Source organism: Ixodes scapularis, unplaced genomic scaffold (assembly GCF_016920785.2).
Source record: "Ixodes scapularis isolate PalLabHiFi unplaced genomic scaffold, ASM1692078v2 PGA_scaffold8__174_contigs__length_109621045, whole genome shotgun sequence".
NCBI classification, from domain to species: domain Eukaryota; kingdom Metazoa; phylum Arthropoda; class Arachnida; order Ixodida; family Ixodidae; genus Ixodes; species Ixodes scapularis.
In genome coordinates this window covers 43,442,751-43,453,669 of record NW_024609883.1, presented here as the reverse complement: position 1 = coordinate 43,453,669, position 10,919 = coordinate 43,442,751, and the positions used below count along the sequence as shown (strand labels likewise).

Below are 10,919 nucleotides of genomic sequence, written 5' to 3'. Positions count from 1 at the left end.
AATTAAAGGCCACGTAATCTATTCCGATTTCAAATAAGTAAGTACCGCTCTTTCTGCAAGCGCGACAACCGCTGCGAGTCTGCGCAAGCAGAGCACGAGGCGAAACGAGCTGTCTCATGCACTGGCATCTGTTTCCTGTGAACTAATAGGCGCGTTCGATTTAGAAGAAAGTGCAGTGAGAGTCTAGGGGCAGGGCAGAGTCAGTATAGTTGCGGTGTAGGAATGGTGCCCCCGGTGTGGCGGTGGTGCAGTTCCACTGCGCACTGCCTAATCGAACAAAAACGTACTTCATCCTCGCGCTATCGTCTGCTATCGTCGTCTGCTGTCATGCACCCGCCTACACCGTCAAAACGAGCGAGTGCAGAAAGTGTACGCCAGGAGTGGAAATGGTGCTACACCTTCGCGAATTGAACAGCGTGGTGCAGACTCTCACGCGAATGCGCTCGGGGCTACACTTCTGCACCAGTGCACGACCCGCACCGGTGCAGGATGTGTAGGTAAATCGAACGCGCCTATTGTCCTGGATCTTAGGAAAGTAAAGCCCCTCTATGTGTTTGTCTTGCTAGTCGCGTCCAAAAGTGCCAGTGCACGATGTCCGTGTCTCGAGCGACCTTTCGAAGCAAGTGGTGACGCAGCACTGTTTTGAAGCGTTCTTCCGCAGAACGGGGACTCGTGCTGCCATCTTTGTCTGCTGGGCTATGGAACGCTTCCTGGGCATGCGCTGTTGCTCACAGCTCAGTGACTCAGCATTTTTCGGCACTACACGTTGCGCCATCCCGTGGCTGCAAAATAAAATACTGGGTCGGCCAGGACGGCCCGGGTCGCGGGGACTCGGGCAGGCGCATTTAGAAACCACGTGTGAACATGGCATGCCGAATAGGCGTGAACCTTTTTGGGAACCGTTTTTTTTTTTTTTTTTTTTTTTTGTAAAAGTAAGTCCCGGCTTCACGTCTATATGACCTCACCGGGTTTTTGTGAAATCTCGCCTACTCCTAGAGGTCGCCCCAAAAAATAAACGTAGCTATCTGCATGCTGCGTGTAATGAGTTTTACATTAGTTGTTGGAAAGAGACAAAAATAGATGTGCAGGCTTGAATATTGCTTTGACGAACTCGCTTTGCAGACTACTCGACGAAATAACATATTTATAGAAGTTATTTTGCAAGTCAGTTATACAGCCACATAGGGAAATACGGTAGGAATAGTTGGGCCGATTGTTGCTTCGCTGTGACGTCGAGAATCAGGCGATCAGGGCTTCAAGCGAGGAGCCAGTTGGCCCGTTCTGGCACTCGTGGTTGTACGCATGCATAACTGTTCGGCACGCTTGATCGCAACCAAAACCTTCCAAAACTGTGAAATCTCAAATAGTGAATTTTCGTAGCACATAAAGTTTTGTTTGTTTCGTTAACCAAATTTAATGCTGAATCTGGTTTTAAAAAAGATGCAACGGCGTGCAGGAAACAGGATGCAAAAGTTTTTCTTTAGAAAAAGCTAATGCGTAGCGAAAATATCGTTCCCACACGTACACTTTAATTGTGCTTGCTTTGTTGCGAGACACATCTAGTTGTAATATCTCAGTCGTCTAATTCCCGAACCTGATACACGTGGTCGTAAAACCGCGTAAAAGAATATGGGACATGGTGCGCACGTGCACACGCGAATATGGGAAATGGTGCGCACGTGCGCACGTGCACACGGCTGGCTTGCGAACGCGCGTGCAAGAAGCAATTTGCTTCAGGCATTTGCTTTAGAAAAGTTATTACTGCTGAGGCCTGCACGTGCGGCGCGTGGAACACCAATCCCTGCATTCTAATAGACCTATTGCTATATTACCCAAGCATCAAGGAGAATGCCGGGATTGGTGTTCCACGCGCCGCACGTGCTGGCCTCAGCAGTAGTAAAGTTTCGAAAGCAAAAACCTAAAACAAATTGTACCTTGCACGCGCGTTCGTCAACGCTTTATTTTGCTAATTTACTTCGAATATTTTATACGGGGAAGGCGTGCGCGTGTGGGCGCGTGGAACACCAATCTCTGCATTCTCCTTGATGCTTGTGTAATATAGTAAATGGTTTATTGATGCTTGGGTAATTCAGCAATAGTTCTATTGCGAAGGCTGTGCAAGCGCGAGTGGCAACCCTTGACTGCAGTCGCTGCACGAGCGCTCGTGCGGCCGCCGAGGTTTCATCCAAAGCAACTAACTGGCGCTTTTAGCATGCGCGGCTAACAATAGTCCCGCCGCCATGTTCTTGCTCGTGCGAGCAAGCATGTGCAAGTGCAAGCCTGCCAAAGCTACCTTCCCAAGCACGCTCCACGTGTTTGCTCGCATGAAGCGCAGCGCGACGGATGGGTTAACGCGCGCCCCCGTTATTCGCTAAACCGACCATTCGCTCAAATGTCGCCGTTCGCTAAAATGTCATTCGCTCTTGTGATATGGACCCGAATGCACGTGGTCCTGCATCGTGCGGCCCTTGGGAGGAAGTGTATGCAGAACAATGGTTGTGTTCTCGCATACTTGTAAGCAACGCGAAGCGGGAATTTCATCGAGGGTCTTTGTCAAGAATCAATGAAATAATGAAAATACTTAGGGACAAGGACAAAAAGCACAGTTATTTATTTGATTATTGTATTTTCACCAACCCGCTCATTGTTCTTGGCTTTATCAAGGAGTAAATGCCGCTATCATTCCCGCTTCGCTTTTCTCTCAAGTACCGATAACCACTGTTTCTATGGCAGTGACCAAGGAGCTTGATGGTCCGGAGGTCGGGTGCTCTTTTTTTAACGCTGGATAAGGATCGTGTTATCGATCACTCCAAACACTCAGTCCTCGATGGGTCAAAACGGCAAACTAGCCAATCAAGAGAAAAGTAAGTGTGCAAATGAGTGGGGGCTCTAGACTCATCCAAGACAAAGTTGGAAACGAAAGTTCATGGAGCGCGCCGATTCGGCTTCGGCGAAAAAAAGCGAGGCGTCATCGCCGTCAGAGTTCAATCGGTTCGCTCGATAAACTTCAGCCCCAACTTTGTGCTTGACGAGTCTAGAGACGCTGGTATAAATTGAACATATTAATTACGAAAAAGTATGTGGGTAACAAAAGGGAACCAAGGCACGAAGACTTCGTGCTGGTCCTGACTCGGTTCGTCTTATGGTTTTTCGTAATTATGTTCGAAGTAGTCAAATTTGTAGTTCTTTTTTGGAATACATGAAATGCTTATAACCTCCGCAATTTTAGTTGTGTTGATAGATGAAATGTACGAAATATTTGTCCGCCAGGAAGCACAAGTTGGAAACGGATCTGTAGTCTTTACGCAGCTATTTTCTCCACAGAAGCCGAAAAAAAAAAAAAATGACACGGTGTAGAAGATTTAGGTAAAGAAAATGCAAGGGTCTAAGAAATTATTATAATGGCTGTGAACTTGTGCGAGTCTTAACTTAATGAGCCAGGGAAAAATAGTGTTTATTTTGTGGATGTGGATGGTTGAGCGTGTCGGTGTCTAAATTATGATAACGAAAGGGGGGCATGAAAGACAAATAGACGACACAGGCTTTCGACTTGCAACAAATCGTTTCTGGCTTGACTCCCGAAGCTCTACGGGGAAGCGTCACGGAGGGTGGGGTGTGGCACGGAGCCATTTGACTTTGCTAGCAGTGCGTGCACGGCTGAAAGTGGGCGTCTACTGGTCCACGAGGAAAGGTTGCGGTAAAAGAAGAAAAAAAAAACAAAAAAAAAAATGTTTTCTTTTTTTTTATGTCTTTGGATTTGAGGAGAGAGGGTTCCTCTCCTCTCGCAGCAAGAACCGAACCTCTCGATCCGAAAGAGAGAGGCAAGGGCTGGACAGGTTCTAGCTAGACACAAGATTTAATGTGTGGGAATTCTATAATTTCCTTGCCAAATCGAAATTGGAGGCCCTCCCTATTGGTGTCTTCTTTTGTGAAGTGAGACCCCTGACGTTAGCTTTGAATGAAGATCGCAGTCTACGGCTGTGTTAGGCAAATGACACTTCATTTGGGGTGACTTGACCCTAGCTGTCTCGTTATAAAACATTTTTTTTTGTGTGTGTGTGAGTGTATGTGTCTGCATGCATACAATTTGGCTGGGGTTACAGGTAAAGTCCCTCTATCCTGGGAAAAGTGGCGCCATTCATTGTTGTAGAAATGCTCGAGGCACGCGCCGCGCGCCACTTCTGGAAAATTCATGGCGTGTGAAATCTAGCTCACTGCTGCGCTGTGCCGCCATGATCCTCCCAAAGGCTGCACGTTACACGTGCCTCGTGCATCGACGCACCTTGCGCTACTTGTTACAGGGCCCACAAATTTGTACGCAAAGAAACAGCTCCTCGATGACTTGCCCGTTTATTTGCACGGGTTTCCAGCCCAACTGTATGTAGAGGCCATTGAGATGCCTCACTGGCATATGAATGAATAGGTCATTGGCCTGTGGCCGTGCGAGTATGTGCTACAGGTCCAGCAGATTACACGAGGTCCGTGTGTATCCGCAGCCTCGGGCTCGTAGCCTCGATGCGCTTGACAGCCTCGAAGTAGCGGGGGCTCGGGTTGCTGGGGACGGGTACTAGGAGCTGCACAAGTAAGGGCAGACAGCTGCCGGCCTCCACATCGGTCATTAAGTCCGCCAGCGTGTCCTCGGATAGCTTGTTCCAGGTAAGGTCGAGCCAGCGCAGCTGCTCGCCCGATGCCTTGAGAGCGTCCCAAACGACATGGAAGCCTTCGGACCTCAGGTCGCAGTTTGACAGCAAGACGACGCGGAGGCGACCCAGAGTCTGCAGCACGGCCGCCAGTTCGGGGATCAGGCCGGACAAGTTGTTATCGGACAGCGCCAGTCTCTCGAGGTTCTCGAAGCCTTCGAGAACCCGCACATCTTGTCGGCGCAGCCCGCACGCGCTCACGTCCAGGTGGTCCAACTGTCGGTAGCAGCGCGACAGCAGGGTGTTCAGGTAGCCCCCGATACGGCAGCTCTTGAGGCTGAGCCGGCGCAGCTGAGGTAGGGTCCTTATCGTGTCTGCCAAGGAATCGTAGTGGTGGGCGTCCCCGCGACGGACGCCGTTGGACGAGATGTCGAGCGCCACCAGACCGCGAAGCCGCCGCAGCCGCTCGCATATGTGCAGGAGTCCCTCGTTCTGGAGCGAGTTGTAGGCGACGCTGAGCCCCACGAGCAGCTCGGCCTCCAGCATGTCCAGCAGCTCGGTGAGCTTGGACTCGCCGATGCCCTCCACTTCAAGGTTGGCGACGTCGATCCGCAACGCGCGCCTGTCGTGCTTGAGCATGGTGCAGAAGACGCCGAAGGTGGACTCTTCGCCCACAAGAAAGTCGCAGCGGAGGGAGCGACCGCCGCGATCCACGGGCCGCCTCTTGGAGTAGACCTTCATCTTACGCACGATAAACTCGATCAGTTCCCGGCCGCACTGGAAGCCCGTCACGTCCAGCCGGCGAAGCCGCGCGGCCACCTCTCCCCCCAGCGCCATTTCGACGAAGAATCTCACGATGGCGGCGACGGCGGCCAGGCGTCCTGGATGCTGTCCCAGCGGACAAGCGGTCCCCAGCACGGCTTGCAGGTCGAGCTCATCGCCTGGCCAAACAGATACCAGAAGCTGCGCGGCTCGGTCACGTCCATCCTCGACGGCCCTGGCGAGCAGCGGGGCCGCGAAGTAGTGAGGCACCGATGGTAGTAGCCGGCAAAGGCTCCGGGCGTCCCGTACCAGGACGTCACAGCAGGTGCTCTTGAGACTCTGCACCAGGCCGACCGGGGCCCGGCACCAGCAGTAGCCATAGAGGGTTTCGTGTGGAATCCTGTGCGACGCTGACTCGCGGACGCCTTCTAACGTCGCCATGGCCGATCGCGAGCCTCATTGCACTCACTAGATACCTTTTTGCCAGCGATCCTCTTTGTCCGTTCTTCAGTCTTCACCTGCGAACCTACCTACAGCTCTCTGTTCCTTCGCTTCATTTCTCACCGTTCGTGCTCTGACAACGAAGGCCTCGCGCGCTTGTGGAATAAAGGGGATGAAGACCGCTGCTACGGCCGCTGCTACATCTTCAGCTCCTCGACAGAAGCGGTGAGTCCCCGGTGAGTCCACAACCAAAAGACCAAATTGACCAAATCGGCGAGTCTGGCACAGGCAGGTCATAGAGTAATATAGTAAACGTAAAGAGAGGACACAGGAGCCGATTCGCGGCCCAGATAGTGCGTTTAATACCCTCCGCTACGTGGCGCATTTCTGCAATTTGGTTAAAACTAATTAAAACTTTTTTGTGAAAAGTATTTATTTTTTAAATGGCAGTGTTTTAAAATTATTTAAAGTACTTAAAACGACTAAATAGTTTAAATCAAATACGTCCAAAAACCACGTGATGAATGGCGCCTGCCATGGCCTGCCTGCCTGCACGCCGTCGCCTCCGCATCATTCTGCATGGCCTCTGCTCGTCCCTGCGTCGTTCGTCTGTGCCGTGCGTGCCGTCCATCTGTGCTTTCTGCTGCATCATGTTCGGTCGACTTTGCATCAATCAAGGTGACGCATGACCGCCCACGTGCTCGCATGCTCGGCGTGAATTCGTGGAGCCGATCGGTTCGAGCTTCTCGCGCTGTTGTTTCTGCCAGGTTGTCTGGCTGCACTTGAACGTGTGTGCATGTTGATATTCGATGAGATTGTTTAAAAAAAAAGAATTTAACTTACGACCCTGCACACGACATCGTCCATGGGTTTACAAATGACGGTGTTGAACGAACGTCTAACATTGCAGATAGAGCCTTGGTTGTTATGCTGTCTGAAGTTTAAAGGAGGTGCGTTTGGCCCTTTGCATACACTGTTGTGCACACTCCAACAACGTCTTCTGTTCAACACAGTCTCCTCATTTCTCTCATTCGGGAGCTTAAGACTGTTGGCTTCACAGTAAAGGCTGTGGTCTGTGGTTAGGGGGCTTTAAACGTAAGCTTGGTGTGTGTGTTGATAAGCCATTCTTTGAAGTTGACAACGAACACGTTTACTTTGTCTTTGATGTTCCGCACCTTCCCAAAACAACCAAGAGCAATCTCCAAGCCCACAAACTTTGCATTGGAAATGAGGTCATTGAGTATTGGTGGTCTTCTATTGTTGAACTTTATTGTTCTGTCCATGAGATAAGCTTGCAATTGGCCACGAAACTTACTGAGAGACACATTTTTTCAAGAACCTTTCTGTAACATGGAAGAAAATTGTGCCCCACAGGTACTGAGTGCCTCACTCTTTCTTGCAATCATATCCCTTGTTTATGCCAAGAAACTTCCTGAGGCAGCCATGGCTACAGCCTATTTCTGTGATAGGATGTGCATACATCTTGATTGTCTAAATAGCTAAAGAACATCAAGAAGACAGGGCAGAAGTTGCGTTATGCCATTCTGAAGGGAGAATCTGAAATACTTGATTTTCTCCACCAGTAACTCGGATGGATTTCGACATGGCAGTTCCAAAGTAGGAGGCCGCCATAAGCCATAATTGGGTGGCAAGTTACTATAAAAAGTCTCCTCACGCTCTGGGATGAGCTTTCAAGCAGCCATGACTTTAAGTTCTTACTTACACGACGCCTGCAGCAAGACATACTTGAGAACGTTTTTGGAGCCATACACGACAAATGCTGGGCTGCAACACAAACCCAAACGTGCATCAGTTCACCTCCAGGACTAAAACACCTCTCGATAAAGAAACTGTTGAAACTGTCGGACAATGAAAACGTAGAGGATGACAAGGCTGACCTCCTAAAGGAGTTGCAAATATCTTCGCACCATGAAAGTTTAACTTCAGACATTGTGGAATGTCTTCCAATAGATAACTTCCCGCCACTAGAGGATATTTCTGAGCTGGCATCAGACATCAGGTCTAACATATTTGATGACTCGTCCACTTTTTTATTACGTTTGGGGCTATTTGATCAAGCTTTTGCTTGAACAGGCAACTTACAGCTGTGGCTGTTCTCAGCTGGTATAGGATGAGTCTAATAACTTGACCAGGCCTCACCAGTACTGTCTTGTTCCTAAAGCATACCACGTGCCTGGAAAATTCTTAGGGAACTTAGTAGTACCATCACAGGCTGCCTTTTATTTCATTCCGCAACTAGAAAATCATTTTCTTCCCGTAATAGAGAGTGTAACACATGTCCGAGGAGTGTGTGCCGCCTTGTATAGCACACTTTGAGGTCTGGGTGGTTTCAGCCTTTGCCCAGAGGAGTACCACAAAGGGTTTTTAAAATTGTTTTGCAGAATACGCTTGTGTTGACATGTTTGATTTCTTTAACCGGAATTTGGACAAAGTTCGGTTGCACTCTTTAGTGTCTAGTAAGCAACGAGACAGGTTTAACTGTTAATAGTGTATTACCAGAGGCGGTTGCCAAACCAAAAACAAAAAGTGCTTATTAAGTGGGCGGTGCAGCTTGCTCTCCAAATATTTGTTTCCCCTCTTTTCCAGCGAATGTGTATCACGGCTCCCTAACAAAAATATTAGTCCACTTTCTACAAAATTTCGATAGAATATAGTGTATAGAGGCTAAAAGTATTTGAAAGAAAGTGTATCCACTTTTGGATCCACTGTCCATAGTTTTTTAGCCGCTTTTTTCTGAAGCCATATTTCTTTTCTGAACAATTTTTGGGAATGTTTAGGGACGTTGAATCTTGTCAGATTTCGAATAGAGTTCTCATTGTTTGGTAATGGCTCGCCCCCAGTGAGTTTGAGGCTATGCAAATTGGTGTTTTTTTATATTTGCCGGAAATCGGGAATTTGTACTATCCGGTGTGTGCTTCACACTGTTATTATACTCTTATGACTGGTAATGGGAGCGATGTCTTATTTATTTTTGCACTTGCTTCCCGTACCCGAGTTGGCGTGAAAGTGAATGTATCATACAGCATGTTCTCCGTGGAAAGGTTTTGTTAACTTGGTTCCGCTAAGAATCTATTACGAAGTGTACGATATGCCGAAGTCCTTCATATTCATTTATTTTTGTGAGTATCGATCTCTTTCGTATAAAACATACAGAACTTCTGAAGTAAATAATGTATACATGAATGTGGTCCAATAAAATGTGTTCGAACCACTTACTGTTGATGACCCCAAAATGCACCACCAGCCAGGAGTCAATGCGGCGATTGTGTAACTTCAATGCTTTACAATAGAAAAACGAACAAGAAATATATATACTTCTGCTTTGTGAAGTAAGTTGAAATATTGTTTGACACATTTTGCACGGACTCTATCGTAAAAAAATAAAGCAAAAGTGCGTCATATTAAAAAAAAAAGAAACTAAAAATAACAGCGGCTTCGGGAGTCAAGGAGCTCCCGAGAGCCGAGCGAGGCGGGGAGGGAAGAGAGAGAGAAGGGTACCGGAGAACCAAAGCAGAAACGCCCAACCGAAACTAACTTGACCGGAAACGGAATCAGATTATGTTTAATACCGCCCGCTAAGAGCGCTACCTGTCACTGGTCTATCTGGGCCGCTGGGGCCTATGGCGGTGTCCGCTCTTTACCTTGTGTATATTACTCTATGGGCAGGTCAGCGACGCGAGTGGCGGCGGCGAGAGTAACGGATTCAATTGGATTGGATTTCTTTCTAACGGGCGGTCACTCACCGGAAGTTACGGTGGTAACTAAATAAAAGCATCCTTGAATCGGGCGTCATCTTGCGCCACCCAGCCGAAAGCCCGCTTTATTATTTGTATATTTTTCGGAAATCAGTCACATTCTTCGTTGTTTTGTAAGCTCCTGTTCGAAATTTCCAAGAAAAACTTTTATTTTCTTGTTGCATATATATTTGACTGCCTTTCGTTTTCGTAAATTTTTTCCCCACCATCTTGGTGGGGAAAAAATTGCTCTCCTTGCTCTCAGAGCTTCGGAGGTGTGAATGGACGGGGTGTCCATTCACACCTTTGAAGCTCTGAGAGCAAGGAGAGCAACGTCTGAGAGGGTCTTTCTAAACCAGTCGCACCAAGATCACCATGTTCCTTGCCAATGTAAACGTCACTGGCAATATGTATGCAACCAACTTATCAATCATGCCCATCTCTACGGTTCTCTTACAATGATAGCGTTTTTCTAGTGAATTGAATTATTTTTCAGTGCCTCTAAGCATCGACACCGCATTTGGTGGTGTCAATGCATGTATCTTGTTCGGCAGTTGTGTTGATAACAAAATCTCGGTATACAAGAAACATCTCTATAAAGCTAACCGTCACCAACGAATTTAGATTGGATCACCAAGAATGAGAGGTCCAGAAGAAATTGCTTATTTCGTGAACCAAAATGTTGACCATACGGGAAGCTTGACGCTACTTTCCTAGAATCCAGCAACTTTAGTCGTTGGGAAGCCATCTTCCTCTTTTGCTTGGCCAGAATGAGGACAGGGGCATATCAAATTCATTTCCTCTAAAACAGAGATTTCTGCAGCAGGCGGCATGGACGCAGCTGTCCATCTCCACAATTAAAAATTGAGACTTCCTCAGCTTTAGCCGAGGTGTTAGGAAGCTCAGGTAATATCACTTTGCTCGGTCGCAGACCGTTTTAACATTTCTCAAGAACAGAAGAGTTTCTTGAGATTCCACATAAGCTTTACATAACTAGACACTATGATTTTAAGTGCCGTTACTCTGAAGCGTAGCTTATTTACTGGCTCTAGTTTTCTCTACCTTACCTCTCAAATTTTATTTTGCTGCTTCCTTCCCACCAATTCTGCACATCTCCATCTGGATTGAAGTTTTTCTGTTGGTGCCCAGTGCCAGCATGGTGACGATCATGGGCGTACCAACCAGGGGAGCAAGGGGGGCGCTTGCTCCCCCATCTCTCAGAGTGGGGGGGGGGTAAGGCATATGTGTTGTGCCCCCCCCCCCCCCCCCAAAAAAAAAGAAACAGCCACCACTGGGCAGGGCAAACACTGGCTGGCGGCAC

General features: G+C 48.1%; 1 protein-coding gene across 1 annotated transcript; it reads right to left on the bottom strand.

Annotated features, from left to right (window-relative positions):
- Positions 1-4,331: 4,331 nt before the first annotated feature.
- Positions 4,332-6,134, bottom strand: LOC8025593. The gene has a single exon (XM_002409483.4). It carries the CDS (start codon positions 5,841-5,843, stop codon positions 4,470-4,472), a length of 1,374 nt encoding a protein of 457 aa, XP_002409527.3. The 5' UTR covers positions 5,844-6,134; the 3' UTR covers positions 4,332-4,469.
- Positions 6,135-10,919: the final 4,785 nt, after the last annotated feature.